Source organism: Planococcus citri, chromosome 1 (genome assembly GCF_950023065.1).
Source record: "Planococcus citri chromosome 1, ihPlaCitr1.1, whole genome shotgun sequence".
NCBI lineage: Eukaryota > Metazoa > Arthropoda > Insecta > Hemiptera > Pseudococcidae > Planococcus > Planococcus citri.
In genome coordinates this window covers 81,623,217-81,640,532 of record NC_088677.1, presented here as the reverse complement: position 1 = coordinate 81,640,532, position 17,316 = coordinate 81,623,217, and the positions used below count along the sequence as shown (strand labels likewise).

At 34.4% G+C, this 17,316-nt stretch overlaps 1 protein-coding gene and 1 non-coding gene across 2 annotated transcripts; one reads left to right on the top strand and one right to left on the bottom strand.

Annotated features, from left to right (window-relative positions):
• Positions 1-3,596: 3,596 nt before the first annotated feature.
• TRNAS-CGA (transfer RNA serine (anticodon CGA)) lies at positions 3,597-3,742 on the top strand. Its single transcript has 2 exons — positions 3,597-3,633; positions 3,707-3,742. It is a non-coding gene; the product is annotated as a tRNA-Ser (tRNA).
• A 4,231-nt stretch (positions 3,743-7,973) lies between these two features.
• Positions 7,974-10,146, bottom strand: LOC135837582 (uncharacterized). Its single transcript, XM_065352909.1, has 5 exons — positions 9,761-10,146; positions 9,514-9,665; positions 9,026-9,434; positions 8,555-8,952; positions 7,974-8,478 (listed from the first exon to the last, which is right to left on the bottom strand). Exons 2-5 carry the CDS (start codon positions 9,576-9,578, stop codon positions 8,382-8,384), a joined length of 969 nt encoding a protein of 322 aa, XP_065208981.1. The 5' UTR covers positions 9,579-9,665; positions 9,761-10,146; the 3' UTR covers positions 7,974-8,381.
• Positions 10,147-17,316: the final 7,170 nt, after the last annotated feature.

Here is a 17,316-nt window from a genome sequence, read left to right as displayed (position 1 = left end):
GTAATTTTGGTAAATTTTGGGTAATTTTGGTAAATTTTGGGTAATTTTGGTAAATTCCTGGTAATTTTGGTAAATTCCAGGTAATTTTGGTAAATTCCGGGTAATTTTGGTAAATTCCGAGTAATTTTTTAAATTCCGGGTAATTTTGGTAAATTTTGGGTAGTTTTGGTAAATTTTGGGTAACCTGGGTAATTTTGGTACTCATTACTGATGATTAAATTTAGGTAAATCGTGGGTAATTTTGGTAAATTATGAGTAATTTTGGTAAATTTTGGGTAATTTAGGTAAATTACGGGTAACTCAGGTAATTTTGATACTCATTACCGATAATTAAATTTAGGTAAATCATGGGTAATTTTGGCGAGTTACAGGTAGTTTTGGTAAATTACGGTAATTTGGGTAAATTGTGGGTAATTTGGGGGTCATTTTGGAAAAAGAACTGGTGTTATGTTTTTGCATTACGGCGTGCTGATATAATAATTTGATAATTTTTGGTTAGTAATTGAAATTTTCAGCATTTCAGGTAAACTCCAGGCAGTTTTTGGCAAATTTCTCGCTATTTTTAGTACAATTGAAATCAGGAGACAAGTTTTGGCAAATTACTGGTGATTTTTGAACATTTTCGGGAATTATTTTTCACCAAGAAAAGATAAAAGACCACAGACCGGAGCATAATAGATTGTCAACGTCATCGACATGCTTTAATTTACCAAAATTGCCTAATTATCGACGAAAAAGTGGCTAAAAAATATAGACAGCTCTATGCGATAACCCAGCTATTAAGTAGTTGTTTCGAACTTTCTTGAATTTTATGTAAATAGTCAGTCACTGTACCATAACAGTGCAATTTATTACCTAGCCCAGTTTTTTAAATTTTTATTCTAATTCAAATTGACAATCACTGTTCATATTATTGGCAATTGTTTTGTGATAAGAATTTGATACTGATTTGAAAATATAATTGGTCAATTTTTCATGCAATTTTTCGTCTATTTTCATTTCAAAAATTTAAATACTTTTAAACTCGGATCTGAATTTCCAAATGAGTTATAGTAATTTTTTCAAATTTTTGATGATATTTCAACTGACGTGACGCAGAAATGAGTAAAAAGTAAAAATAACATGTTATTACTTCGATATTGATATGAAAATGACTTACTCATTCTGAAACACGTGGCTATGTAACACATTATTCTAAATCTGCTCTTATATATGCCAGAATCCAGAAAATCGTACTAACCTGAAACAAGAAAATAATACAACATAGGTAGATTAGTTGAAGACTGAAGTAAATTAATCATATTTTCATAACTCTATACGAATAAAGATTTTCTAATAGGTAATTAATTCAGCAATTTAGCATCTTTCACAGGAAAAAAAGAAAGAAAAAAAAAGAAACTATATTTGAGTTTTGAGTAAACTCATTTTAATTTTTTTAGACCTCTTGAATAAAATTATCTGCTAACTTCCCCAGTTTTCTGAACACCAAAAAATTTAAGCCTACTAACGTACCAAAAGGAAAGAAAAATTAAAATGATCGCTTGAGAAGACATTTTTGAAAAAATCCTAGTTTTTTTTTGCTCCAACCCCTTTCATAGAGCAAAAAAAAATCACAAAAAAAAGCCAGATATAAAAGGAAAATTTCAGCAATGTTTCGCAAAAAATCGAAATTTTGTCAATAGTTTATAGCAAAAGACAGTTGAAAGCTTTTTCAAACAATTTTCGATGAAAATCAAAGCTTTGAAACAATTCTTGAGAAAAAATTGAGTCTCTTTAGAATCGTTCTATTCGCACGAACATATTTTTGATGAACCGTTTTTAAAAAATTGCAGATGCCAAATGAGACACTTGTCGTTCAAAAAATGATGAAAATTCTATTTCTGAGAAAAATTCTCTGTTTTCGTTTAGTTAGTACTGAAAAAAAATTATGCCTGGACAGGGATTCGAACCCTGGACCTTTAGGTTGGGAAACGAGTTTTTACGCAGATCGAGCGTTTAGTTCACTAAGACGCAAAGACATTCTTTCAAATTCTATAGTAACATTCCTAATGCTCTGCCAACTGAGCTACCCAGGCGATTGTTCATTCAGGGCATTATTAGCCTAAATAGCCTAATTACTCGTGTTGTCAACGATCGATGTCGCGAGTTGGTGTAAGAGCAATATTCTAAACTATGGTTGTCTACCCATGCACCTTAATGTTCGGTGCTTATTGGAAAACACTGCGTACCTACTACCTAGTACCTACCTAATATTCTTTCTGTTCAGACGAATTTATTTTCAATGGAATGGGTAAAATTTGATTTTGCAACTGTTCACATCACAATTAAGACATACCTTTTTTCTGTAAAAAGTTGACTGTAGAACGGGCAAATAGCGGTTTTAAAAAGGAAAAAATTGACACAAAAATTTTTTTCTTCGGGAATCTGTTCAGATTAGTTCAGATAAGTAGATCCTTGATCTTTTTGTTTCAAACTTCTCGCCTATCTCAGTGGTTTCATCTTGATTGCTTTCCTGGGAAGTTTTCAATTTCATTTAGTAAGAGCATTTTGGCTATACCAATCAAAAATAAAAAAATTATTATTTAATTATTATTTTTTTCATGAAAGAAAACAGCGAAAATTAGCAGAAAATAAGTCCATTTTCGTACTCAACGACCTCGAAAACATACATTCGATATATCACACAATTTTTCATAATTTTGGCCCCCTTATTGGGACACAGAGGGACATATTGAGGGGTTGGACACATAAAATAAGTCCATATTCGTTTTCAGCGGCCTCGAAAACATACCATGCGATGTATCACTCGACTTTTCACTATTTTTCATAATTTTGGCCCCCTTTTTGGGGCACCTAGCGACATTGAGGGGCCAGACTCAAAAAATAAGTTCATTTTCGTACTGAGCGACCTCGAAAACATGCCATTCGATATATCACTCGACTTTTACGATTTTTCAAAATTTTTGTCCTCCTTTTTTGAAGCGCCAAGGGACATTGAGGGGTTGGACTGAAAAAATAAGTTCATTTTCGTACTGAGCGACCTCAAAAACATACCATTCAATACATATATCACTCGACTTTTTACGATTTTTCAAAATTTTGGCCCCCTTTTGGGACACAATCGAGAATCGAGATTTTGTCAATCACCTACTTATAGCAAAAGACCGAGCTTTTTTGACAATTCTTGATAAAAAGCTAAACTTTGAAGCAATTTTTTGGAAAAAATGTGTTTTTTTTTTTTTGAATAGTTCTGTTGACACGAATTTATTATCGAAGGACTCGTTTTAGATTAATTTCGCTATTTTCTTTATAAGTACTGGAGAAAAAAATTATGCCTGGACAGGGACTCGAACCCTGGACCCTTAGGATGGGAAACGAGGGTTGAACGCAAGCGTTCGGGTTTGCTATGGTGCTCGCATATAAGCCAATTAGATCGTTCCTAATGCTCTACCAACTGAGCTACCCAGGCTATAGCTCAGTCAAGGCATTATTAACTACATAGTGAGAAGCTTTACTGTTGTCATGTCAACGATTTCACAAGTTGGTGTAAGAAATTGCAGTGCATGTAAAGTGAAAATTGCTCGTTTAACGTCGTAGCCTGGGTAGCTCAGTTGGTAGAGCACTAGGAACGAATAAACAATGATATTTGTTTCTAATGAGAATTGGTCTTACGATTCGGTACTACGGTACATATACTCGTTTCCTGACCTAGGGGTCCAGGGTTCGAATCCCTGTCCAGGCATAATTTTTTTTTTATTTAAACAAGAATATTATGTTGAATTGAAATTAACGACAGCGGTTCGTGAGTTTTTATATTATTAATGCAACTTCTTATTGTACAATTTTTAGGATTAAATTTCAAGTTGGGGAAAAAAATAACGAATAAGTGCATTAATTTCATTTTCCACACAGCTTAGAACCCGCATTCATTTTTAGTTAAAGTAAAATTTTCAATCATGATCCTCATCCCTTCACTTCGATTCTAAAAAACAGGAACGCAAAAAGCTTCCAGATTGAATTTTTCATGTACAGAAATTTAGCAGAATTGCTGATTTTGACATAAAGGTGAAAAAAATATGGAATGAACGTTCAAAAGAATCAAAAGAGTCAGGTTACATTATTTTTAAAATTTTTGAAAATTCGAAATACCTTTAAAAATATTGTCGTCAGTTTCACACTTTTCTCCAACTTTCAGCAAATTTTAGCATTTTTAGTAGGTATCTTATTCAAAATTCAAAAAAAAAAATTAGTTCGTTTCTGGTTTGAATGAAGATGATATTTTTCAAAAGAACATGGTCTCTCTATAACTCCCAAAACCAAAATTTCAGCTACCAACATTAAAACTTTAATTTGACAATTTTTTTTAAAAAATTCAAAATTGCGATTTTTTTTAAATTTTGCATTTTTTTTTCAAACTCGACTCTTTAGTTTAAAAAACACGAACACCAATTCTGAAGCTAATGTTTCAACTCCTCTAAATTGAATTCCACCATTTTGGAGCCTCAAACGAGATTTTCAATTTTTCTAGAAATATTTTCATTTCTTTAAAAGACGCCGTAGGGCGCAACTCAATGAATTTGGGCTGTTAAAAATCCATTTCCAACTTCCTAGTTCTTCTCTGAATCTGTTGAGCGAGATATATCGCGATTGGAAAGGAGGGGGAGGGGGAATGATTCTCCAACAGACTTTTTTTTAAGAGGATATTATAAAATCAAAAATTCAAAAAATCAAAAATTTTCTACTCGAAGGGCAATGACCCCTCTCCTCACTTACATAATACCATTTTCGGTCATAAAAGTCGAAAATAACGCAGAACTCGATTTTCAATCTCTTACGCTAATTTTTGCATTTTTTTCCTGTAGAAACTAAAGAATAAAATGTCGAAAATTATGCTAAAAATTCCAAAATGTCTGAAAATGGCGGAATTCGATTTAAAAGAGTCAATTTCTAATCATTTTAAATTAAAAAAATAATAATAATAAAAAACGAGTAAAAACAGAAAAAATACTTCAAAAATCAGCATTTTTTGGATTTTTAAAAATTTACGAAAAATTTAAAAATCAATTTCAGCAGCTAAAATTTTGATTATAAAAATTACAAAGATTCCACACCGTATTTTCATATTCTTACCAGATCTTTGGAGCTTCAATCTTGTAAAACAGATTTCATCTTCTCTCTCCCTCTCTAAAAAAATGAATCACTGAATCAAACGTGGGCACAAATCATTTTGTAGAATTTTTTTCCCATATAAATCAAGAGTCACGACATCGCGTATTTCTTGTTGTTCAATTATTGTACAAAGAATTTTCGCCCTCCTTCCCCCCCCCCTCATTATTGATGTAAAGTCGTAATTTTTCACCTAAATCGAATCAAACTTTTGATATTAGGTATTTTTAAGCAATCCTTTAAATTTGTCAATATTTTCTTTCACCAAAACTGCCCAAAGTGAAATTTAAGGGTCCTAGCACGATGCCCATTTCAGTCTCAGCGAACGAACTTCCAGTCATGGCATGGAAAATAATTCGGGGGGGGGGGGGTGTTGGGATCCTTGAATTTATTAAAATGAGCTTACGTATTGATGATGAAACATTTTATTCTGGATTTCGATAAAAAATAATGTTTTGGAAATTTGGTTTTGATGTAAGACAACCTACCTATCAAGAGACTGAGCCAGAGGCCCTCAATTTTGAGTAAATTATGACAAAGGTACCCAGATCCAAAGCTCGTCCAAGAGGAGGTCATAGGAAAATTTTTAGATGTGTATAAAGAAGTTGAAATTTGAAGAGATTTTTCAAAAATTATTTTCATGAAAATGAAGGCAAAAATTGCTCGAGTGAAAAATTTTAGAAAAGATTTCTCCTCAACAAAAAAAATTATCATTTTTGTACGTTTAAAATTATTCACTCGATGGACCCCCTCCCCCCTCCCCCCTCCTTCACTGAGCCATTGATTTTTGAAAAAAGTTACAGTTTTTGTATCTACTTACCTATACGATTTATTTAGGTATTTATTAAGACACGTCTACAAAATCGAAAAAATGGAAAAGACGACGTTTGAGAAAGGGAGGGGGGAGGGGGTTCGACTTGAAATTTGACGACTGATATTATGGGGGAAAAAAAAACAATTTCTGCAATTATTCATATCATATCATGTGACTTATAAAAATTTTCATTTCCTGTTTTGGATTTTTTTGGGACCCAAATGTGAATTATTTTCATTTTAAAACTTAAAACAAGAATCAATTTGAAAATTTGATCTCGATAGGCCTAAAAAAAATGTTTTTTTTTCAGGAAGTCGATTTTGAAAAAAAGATCAAGGAATGGCCAGAACGAAGAGAGGGCAAAAACTTTTGAAAATTTGTATTTTGAGAGAACTAAAACTAAGAACGATGTTTTTTTTATTCGAGGAGTTTATTTTCTGGTTTTTAAAATTTTGGAATTTGTAAGATTTTTTTTAAGATGCTTAATTTTGAAAACGAAAAAAGAACGAGGGCAAAAGCTCTAGAAAATTTGTATAAATTTCTAGAGGTAAGTTTATTTTTTCACTTTAAAACAACTTTGATTGTCCAAAATTTAATAACTCTAGATTATTACATAAAATTTCTCGTAATCAAAATCCTTTTTTAGAAAATAATTATTGTGATCTACTTAAATTTATTCGATCGATATCAAGTACAATGATTTAATTTAAGATGTTTATTTACTGATATCAAGTCACTTATGTATCTAATACCTTGTGACTGTTTTAAACAATAATAAAAAAAAAAAAAAAAAAAAAAAAAAAAAACTTTAAAAATTGTGTGATATTTTTTTTAGAAATTTAAATTTTGAAAAATAAAGGAAAACAAGCCCGAGCTAAAGCCCTTCTTTTCCCTCTCAAATTCTCTGACGACATTTTGATGACTTTTGAATGATTAAATTTTCACTTTTGGACAACTTTTTTCAATTGATGAGTAATTTTTATAGAATTCTTCGCGCTGATCGCAAAGAAAATAATAATAAACAAATTCCATCGAGTCAGGATTTCTTTCTCACAATTTTATAGAGTTAATAATAACGATATTCTGAAATTTCACGAATTTTTGGTAACTTTCGATGATTTTTATAATACATTGTACGGTTTTTATTTACTTATGCGATTTTTTTTCATTTCAATATTATTTGATCAATTTTTCCTAATTTTCCTTTTTTTTTTTTTTTTTCATAACTGAACATTTTTTGCGATATTTTGTTCAATTTTTACAATGTTTCGTTCATTTTTAACCAATTTAAATAAATTTTCGAGCAATTTTTGTCAAAATTTCTCACTTTTACAATGCATTTGACCCCACAACATATTTCATGCTATATTATGTTACTTGACACTACAATAGTCGAAAAAAGAAAAACATTTCTTCGCGATTTTTCGAGCACCCGGTAGACAAAACGAAAATCCTTCACGACCTTCACCTAATAATCCATTCCAAAACATTCAAAGCCGTTCAAATAACTTCTACACTTAATCCACATGGAAAATAATACAACTACATATTCAGTATGATTTTTCAGACACACTGTACACAAAATGTCCACACAATTGAGTAAAAGTAACCGTCGGAACACAAAATGTCCACACAATTGAGTAAAAATAACCACCAGAATTTTCCTTCGAAAACAACACAATCATAAAAAAAAACTGCACCGGATAAAAATAAAAAAAAAAAGTACATAAAAACTTCTTTGTGATTTTTCGAGCACCCGGTAGATAAACCGGAAACCCATCACCTATATAACCCATTCCAAAACATTAAAATCCATTCAACTCATTATCGAATTCAACCCACAAGAAAAATAATATTACGAACTTAGTAATTAGTATCATTTTTCAGACACACTATACTATAACACAAAATTTACACACATTCGATAAAAATACCCACCGGAACTTCCCTTCGATAACAACACAATCACAATCATTAAAAAAACTACACCAGATAAAACAACAAAAAAAAAACAACATTTAATACATAAAATATGACAACAGAGATTACGAAGTTATACAAAAAAGAAAAAAAATAGATAAAAACGCAATATCAATGTAAAAAAAAAATGAAATAAGTTACCTACGAACTAAATAAAATTCGATATACACTAAAAAAAACATGGCTAGTAATCTGCGTTCTAAACTCGAATACGTAAATAAATATGTAAGTAGAAATCTGAGCAAATCTGTAACTCAAGGCACACGTTATTCGGGTAAACAGATTGAACAATATTATGGTAAAATAGACATATTCATAAGCTCGCAAAGTCATAGAGTGAAGATGAAGAATATAAAAATTTGAAAAAAAAAGAAAACAGAACGTGATGTAAAAAATAGGACAACAAAATATACCACTTTTTTCAAAGTTGGACGACGTTTTCGTTATTGACAATCCGTCTTTCTTCTTGTCTTCTCCACCAAGGAACTCCGTTCTGACTCCTTTCCATGTCTTCGTTACTATAATACCAAAATCATCATATTAATACAATCTTTACACGAATCGATAGTATTATTGAAATACTCCATACTTTACCTAATACTATTTTGAGTCGAATAATGATAATCTTGGGCTATGAGGGGCATTTGGCAGAAAGTAGTCATCGGAGCCGGCGCTGCCGGATGAGTCAAAGGAGCAGCTACGACAGCCATCTCCGTATAAGTATTACGATCCGGTTCGATGGTACGTAAAGGTAGTTGAACCCTGCTTCGGTTATTTTTCGCTAATAAAACGGCTATTCTACGTTTCCTTTTCTTTCTTTTGACTTCTCTTTCGATACTGCATTGAATAGATAACAGCAGCGTGCAAACTAAAGCTATTACAACGCCTATATAAATTAATACAGATTGGTCGTCGGATTGACGCGTGTAATGGAGTCTGAACGATGCCAATACTAACGACATCCCGGCTAAAATACCGATAACGAAGAAGAACTGTAACAGAACGAAGATTAGGATCCTTTCGAGACTGATTTCTGTAACCCAAGGTCCCCAAGGGGATACTTACTTGTAAAAAATAATGAAAACAGCGTTCGAAAGTTCGACAATGACCTCCGCAAGGGTACACGATTCCTTCTGTGGATAAATTACTATTGGCTGATGTAGGTCTTCGTTCGATGGTAGCATTTCCACCACCGATGCTGACCATAGTCGTAGGACGATTATAGTAAACTGTTCGGTTAGCACTGGCCGAAGACGAGCTACGATCATCGTATAAAGTGGTGGTGGTGTTTCTAGGAAGTGTTTTTGAACGCGATGCTGAGCCGCTGTGGTAACTTTGGATCGTGTTTACTTGATCGTAGAAAGTCGGAGGACCGGGGCCACCGATTGAACAATATGTGGCAGTTTTACTAGCTGAGCTGGTCGACGATGACATTACGCTCGAGGTGTAGTGGACGTCTCGTATTCGGCCATGTCTGCGAAATTTGAAGATGTATTTTAATATAATTATATACGGATTGGAATGAGTGAAGATGTGGTTGAGTTAGAACTGACCTTAGAGTATCCGGTGGATCGTAGAGTAGTTTGTTTGAGGGGTCTCGTAAAGTATGCTTGGTCATTTCGTCGTACGATCATGTCGTCTCTTCGATACGCAGTCTTTACTCGTGTAAGCTGATTGATAGCTTTAGAGTCTCATTTATAAGTTGCTGAAAAAAAAAACAGAAAATAGTGATTGAAATTAGCCAGAAAGCTTCACCACGAACGAACAGCGAATTTTGATTGAAAAGTTGATCGTGATTACCTTGATTATAAAGTCAACAGGAATCCATATCGTCAATTCGCTTGAAAGTTGAAATAAGCTCAGAAGTGGTCCGAATGCATCTACGATGAGTTACAGGTGGTCCCAGATGAATATTTATAACGCGATTTACATTCAGCAGATGATATTATTGAAACACAACTAGTTGTAAATTTAACGAAACACTGACGTGAATTTTATCTACTTGGGCAGAGAATTCATTAAATACACATCGTCGTCATCAACTACTATTCAACTCTGCGATGAATTAAAATAAATTAAACACCGTCGAATCGAAAACCAAACATAACATAGGCTAAATTCCAGTTTGCTTGATAAAATAATTAAACTCAATTGATGGATGAGGGAGGACGAGGAAGGGAAACTTCAATGGAGCAACATGTGAATGAATGGTCAGGGGAAAAGGGAGGGATACGTAAACAAAAATGAGGAACGTGTAAAGAGCGACGAGAGGGTGTCTAGTTGTCACCGAATGTATTGCTGTTTTTAGTGTTGGGGGGCGTTGTGTCCGCTCACCTCGGCTTCGCCTCGGTTGCGCGGGTCGCTTTGTTGTTCATACTATGTCTGTTAACTTCCCTCGGCCTTCGGCCTCGGTGAGTACAGTTTTTTTATAAACAACCGCAAGTGCTACATACACGGTAAATGTCCAGCCTCCGTCTGAACTCACCAAGGGGAGTAATGCTCATCGAGTGAAATATAAATTTTAAACGGCTCGGCTTCGCCTCGCCTAATTTGGCATGCCATTCGATAAATAATATTAATAAATTTAATCATTGTTTGAAAACAAAAAAAAATAATTTCATTACTTTGTCTGTAAAAATTCAACTCGTAAAAATAAAAATCGCGAAAAAAAATTTTGAAAAAATTTGTGCCATACGCAGGAATCGAACCCAAGACCTCTTGCACAGCAATCCTTTACCATAGCCAAGCCGCCACGGAGGCAGCTTGCCGGTTTGCGTTTTTTAACCGTTTACAAGTTGTGAAACATGGACGAAAACTACCCCCCCCACGCGCGCGCACGTATACGCGTACGTACGTACGTGTACTCGCGTTCCCTCTCGTCGGTCTTTACACACTAGGGCACTATAGTCCGTTCCAAATAAGAAACGCCAACTGACAACCCGCAACACACGACGAGGCGTGATGTTCGGGGAACTGACGGGGAGGTAAACAACATTACGCAGCAATGAAAAGCAAACCGGTTATTAATTTCGTTGGTTTAGCGTAGTGCTCAACATTGCTTGTTCATGTGGACCCTATGTTTTGCGCCTTGAAAAAGTTGGCGTTTCTTATTTGGAACAGAGTATACACATGTTTCTCGTTTCACTAGCGCTCCTAGCAGCTCGCATATGAACTAGAGATAGACGAAGTTAGGTTAGGTTAGGTTTTCTTGGTAGTTCTCGATTTCTCAAGTACTGATTATTGACGGAAAAGACGTGTACTTTTCCTCTTTTCTTTCCATATTATAAGTTTCATCAGTTTCATGAAAAGTTACAAAAGTTATAATCACTGTCTATTTTGCCACTTCCTTCTTCTCATATCGAAAAAAAAATCCAAAAAAAGTGAGAGAAAAGAAAACTGAAGTTTTTCACATTTTTTTTCTCCTTTATATGCTTCGACTTTCGAGCCTTGAGGGTCCCAAATACATATGTGCAAATGAACCTTTTTTGAGCATGAAAATCCAATTTACTCGTATCTGCAAAAAAAACCCTCTGACGAGTTATTTTTCAAAAAATTGCAGTTTTTGACCTTTTGCCATTTCTGAGAAAAATAATCTGTCCCCCTCCTCATACCTCTGAACCTCGCTGACTCCAAGTCCAATTGAATTCTAAAATTTAAGACCACTTTTTTTTTGCCCCCTAGAGTCTAGACCGAGCTTTATATGACAATAGGAGTAATTGCACCCCACCCCGCCGATCCACCAGGACAAGTTTTTTCTAAAGTCGGCCTTACTTACAAAATGGCGGCCATTTTGATTGACAGGTCAGCCGAAATCACTGATTTTGCGTTTCAACATAGGACTTGCACGAATTTTTTCAAATTTTACAAAGGTAGTTCGAAATATCATGCAAGAATTCATCACCTGTCAAAATTTCAAGTGCTGAAGTGCGTTTTTCGATTTTTGGTGAATTTTTGAAAATCGAATTTAGGCCAAAAATGAAGGAAAAAATCAAAATTTTACCAAATTGACCAAGAAAGCTGAAATTTGGGATATACCCTATTTTCGACATGCCAAATCGATTGGAAACGGGTTCAACCCGTTTTGAGCAGTTCTGGAGCCTCGAGCAGATTTTTGAAACTAAAAATTCCCACAAAATTATTCCATCAAATTGGAGTTGTTTGAAAAAATATTACCCACTCAAAGTATCGTCTTCAAATGCATATTTTCGAAGAAAACGTTGTGTGATCCCCTTCAAAAAAAAACAAAAAACAAAATCAAACTTTCAGCAGACTAAATAAATTTTTTGAAAAAAAATTAAAAAATTTTTTGGATTTTTTTGGGGATTTTTTAATTTTTAAAAATGTATGTGCCCAATTCTTTTTGTTGAAATGATGCAAAAAATTTCTGAAAATTCAAATAAAATTTCACCATTTCCTGACCCTTCTGGTGAATCCAGTGTAATTTTCGATTTCTCTAGAAGGTGTAGAATCCAACTTGGGCAACTAAACGTCAAGTTCTTAGTTTGATGAAATTTTGAGGAAATCTAAAGTTTCAAAAATCTACTGGAGGATCCAGTAATTTTCAAAAAAAGTCGCTGGAGGCCCTAAAATGACGACTTGAACCCACCTGAAGTCGTCTTCAGAGGGTGTTAAAGTTGGAGTGTAGAGTAAATTTCAGCTTTCCATCTCCATTTGATGAAATTTTGTGAAAATTTAAAGAAGTTTCAAAAATCTGCTGGAGGCTTCAGTAATTTTCAAAAAAAGTCGCTGGAGGCCCTAAAATTACTTGAACCCACCTGAAGTCGTCTTCAGAGGGTGTTAAAATTGGAGTGTAGAGTAAATTTCAGCTTTCCATCTCCATTTGATGAAATTTTGTGAAAATTTAAAGAAGTTTCAAAAATCTGCTGGAGGCTTCAGGAATTTTAAAAAAGTCGCTGGAGGATCCAAAACGACTTGAAATTAGTTTGTAGAATAAATTTTAGCTTTACAACTGCAATTTGATGGAATTTTATGGGAATTTCGAGTTTCAAAAATCTGCTGGAGGCTCCAGAACTGCTCAAAACGGGTTGAAACCGTTTTCAATCGATTTGGAATGTCGAAAATAGGGTGTATCCCAAATTTCAGCTTTCTTGGTCAATTTGGTAAAATTTTGATTTTTTCCCTCATTTTTGGCCTAAATTCGATTTTCAAAAATTCACTAAAAATCGAAAAACGCACTTTAGCACTTGAAATTTTGACAGATGATAAATTTTTGCATGATCTTTCGATCTACCTTTGTAAAGTTTGAAAAAGTTCGTGCAAGTCCTATGTTAAAACGCAAAATCTGCGATTTCGGCTGACCTGTCAATCAAAATGGCCGCCATTTTGTAAGTAAGGCCAACTTTTTTTTTGGCAAGTTTGCTTTAAAATGTTCCTTAGGATGTCCCCTTTAAGAAAAAAGGTGTCCCGTAGGATCGGCGGGGGGTTGACTACAGGTGGATTTCAAGTCGTTTTGGAGCATCCAGAGATTTTTTGAAAATTACTGGAGCCTCCAGTAGATTTTTAAAAATTGAAATTTTCCTAAAATTTCATAAAATTGACCTACAAACCACAAATTTGGAATATACATAATTTTCGAGATACCAAATCGATCGGAAACTGTTTCAAACCATTTAGAGTAGGCCTGGAGCCTCCAGCAAATTTTTGAAACGTGAAATTCTTACATCAAATGAAGTTGGAAAGACGAAATTCATTCTGAAAACTAATTTCAATACACTACGAAGTCGACTACAGGTGAATTTCAAGTCGTTTTGGAGCATAAAGCGATTTTTAAAAAAGTACTGGAGCCTCCAGTAGATTTTTCAAACTCGAAATTTTTCTAAAATTTCATAAAATTGACCTACAAAGCTGAAATTTGGAATATACCCTTTTTTCGACATACCTAATCGGTTGGAAACTGTTTCACACCATTTAGAGTAGTTCTGGAGTCTCCAGCAAATTTTTGAAACGTGAAATTCCCACATCAAGTGGAGTTGGAATGACGAAATTCATTCTGAAAACTAATTTCAATACACTAGGAAGTTGACTACAGGTGGATTTCAAGTCGTTTTGGAACCTCCAGCGACTTTTTGAAAATTACTGGAGCCATCGGCAGATTTTCAATGCTCGAAATTTATTCTACCAAATTGAGCTACGTACAAAGCTGAAATTTGAGACATACTGTATTTTTGAGCTGACAAATCGATTGGAAATGATTTCAAACCGTTTTGAGCAGTTCTGGAGCCTCCAGTAGATTTTTGAAACTTGAAATTTTCACAAAATTTCATCAAAAGCAGTTGGAAAGCTAACATTCATTCTGGGAGTCGATTGCAAGAAAATTTCAAGTCGTTTTGGAGCCTCCAGCGATTTTTTGAAAATTACTGGAGCCTCCAGTACATTTTTGAAAATCGAAATTTCCCGAAAATTTCATACAATTGACCTACAAAGCTGAAATTTGGAATATACTCTATTTTCGAGCTGCCAAATCGATTGAAAAACTGTTTCAAACCGTTTTGAGTAGTTCTGGAGCCTCCAGCAGATTTTTGAAACATGAAATTCCCACATCAAATGGAGTTGGAAAGACGAAATTCATCCTGAAAACTAATTTCAATACACTACGAAGTCGACTACAGGTGGATTTCTCGAAATTTACATGGAAAAATTTACCAAACAGAGTTGGAAATCCGAGATTCGCCGTGTACTTTAATTTCAATACGCTATCAAGTCGACTGCAGGTTGGTTCAAGTCATTTTGGAGCCTCCAGCAATTTTTCGAAAATTCCTAGATCCTACAACAGATTTTATAAACTTGAAATTTCATAAAAAGTAGTTGGAAAGCTGAAATTCATTCCGTAAACTAATTTCAATACGTTATGAAGTCGACTAACGGTAGATTTCAAGTCGTTTTGGAGCCTCCAGCGAATTTTTGGATATTACCGGAGCCTCCAGTAGATATTTCAATGCTCGAAATTTCCATAAAAATTTACCAAACAGAGACACCCAATTTTTGACACTATTCTGAAGTAGATCGCAAGTAATTTCAATCCGATGTTGGAGTCTGCAGCCGATTTTTAGAAACTTCTGTTTTTCAAAAAATGCCACAAAATCCATCCGAATCAACTTTCGGCTTTCCAACTCCATGTGATGAAATTTTGTAAAAACTGCAAGTATCAAAAATTCACCGGCGGCTCCAGTAATTTCCAAAAACTCGCTGAAGGCTCTAAAACGACTTGCAATCTACAAGCAATCGACTCCCAAGCCGCTATAGCGTATTGGAATTAGTTTACACAATGAATTTTAGCTTTCCAACTTAGTCCGGCATATGACAATAGGAGTAATTGCACCCCCCCCCCCCCCCCGCCGATCCTCCGGGACACTTTTTTCTTGAAGGGGACATCCTAAGGAACATTTTAAAGCAAAGTTGCCAAAAAAAAAGTCGGCCTTACTTACAAAATGGCGGCCATTTTGATTGACAGGTCAGCCGAAATCGCAGATTTTGCGTTTTAATGTCGGACTTGCACGAACTTTTTCAAACTTTACAAAGGTAGATCGAATGATCATGCAAAAATTCATCACCTGTCAAAATTTCAAGTGCTGAAGTCCGTTTTTCGATTTTTGGTGAATTTTTGAAAATCGAATTTAGGCCAAAAATGAGGTAAAAAATCAAAATTTCACCAAATTGACCAAGAGAGCTGAAATTTGGGATATACCCTATTCTCGACATGCCAAATCGATTAGAAACGGTTTCAACCCGTTTTGAGCAGTTCTGGAGCCTCCAGCAGATTTTTGAAACTCGAAATTCCCACAAAATTCCATCAAATTGGAGTTTGTAAAGCTGAAATTTATTCTAAAAACTAATTTCAATACGCTACGAAGTACTGCAGGTGAATTTCGAGTCGTTTTCGAGCCTCCAGCGACTTTTTGAAAATTCCTGAAACCTCCAGCAGATTTTTGAAACTTTAAATCTTCACAAAATTTCATCAAAGATGGAGATGGAAAGCTGAAATTTACTCTATACTCCATTTTTAACAGCCTCTGAAGACGACTTCAGGTGGATTTCAAGTCATTTTAGACCATCCAACAACTTTTTTGAAAATTACTGGAGCCTCCAGTAGAGTTTTGAAATTTGAAATTTCCCCAAAATTTTATCAAACCAAGATGGAGAGTCGAAATTAATTCTGCAAACTAATTTCATTACGCTACGAAGTTGACTGTTGGTGAATTTCAAGTCGTTTTGGAGCCTTCAACGACTTTTTGAAAATTCCTGAAACCTCCAGCAGATTTTTGAAACTTCTTTAAATTTTCACAAAATTTCATCAAATGGAGATGGAAAGCTAAAATTTACTCTATACTCCATTTTTAACAGCCTCTGAAGACGACTTCAGGTGGATTTCAAGTCATTTTAGACCCTCCAACAACTTTTTTGAAAATTACTGGAGCCTCCAGTGGAGTTTTGAAATTTGAAATTTCCCCAAAATTTTATCAAACCAAGATGGAGAGTCGAAATTAATTCTGCAAACTAATTTCATTACGCTACGAAGTTGACTGCTGGTGAATTTCAAGTCGTTTTGGAGCCTCCAGCAACTTTTTGAAAGGTTGTATGACGATTGAAATTTCCCAAAAATAGCTGGAAGCTTCAAAACTATTGAAACCGCCATGTAGTCTGCGAAGTAAATTTCAGCTTGCTAACTCCATTTGATAAATTAATGTTGGGGAATTTTCAAGTTTAAAAAATCTACTGGAGGCTCCAGTAATTTTCAAAAAAGTTGTTGGAGGGTCTAAAATGACTTGAAATCCACCTGAAGTCGTCTTCAGAGGCTGTTCAAAATGGAGTATAGAATAAATTTCAGCTGTCCATCTCCACCTTTGATGAAATTTTGTAAAAATTTAAAGTTTCAAAAATCTGCTGGAGGTTTCAGGAATTTTCAAAAAGTTGCTGTAGGCTCCAAAACGACTTGAAATTCACCTGAAGTACTTCGTAGCGTATTGAAATTAGTTTTTAGAATAAATTTTAGGTTTACAACTCCAATTTGATGGAATTTTGTGGGAATTTCGAGTTTCAAAAATCTGCTGGAGGCTCCAGAACTGCTCAAAACGGGTTGAAACCGTTTCCAATCGATTTGGCATGTCAAAAATAGGGTACATCCCACATTTTAGCTTTCTTGGTCAATTTGGTAAAATTTTGATTTTTTACCACATTTTTGGCCTAAATTCGATTTTCAAAAATTCACCAAAAATCGAAAAACGCACTTTAGCACTTGAAATTTTGACAGGTGATAAATTTTTGCATGATCTTTCGATCTACCTTTGTAAAGTTTGAAAAAGTTCGTGCAAGTCCTGTGTTAAAACGCAAAATCTGCG

What these genes read in the sequence shown, in the direction of transcription:
- LOC135837582 (XM_065352909.1), bottom strand. Translation starts at nt 9,578, where the DNA reads ATGACCAAGCATACTTTACGAGACCCCTCAAACAAACTACTCTACGAT. An exon ending in GTTTTCATTATTTTTTACAA is followed by an intron (nt 8,953 to 9,025) that starts GTAAGTATCCCC and finishes GTTCTGTTACAG; the next exon opens with TTCTTCTTCGTTATCGGTAT. An exon ending in TCGACTCAAAATAGTATTAG is followed by an intron (nt 8,479 to 8,554) that starts GTAAAGTATGGA and finishes TTGGTATTATAG; the next exon opens with TAACGAAGACATGGAAAGGA.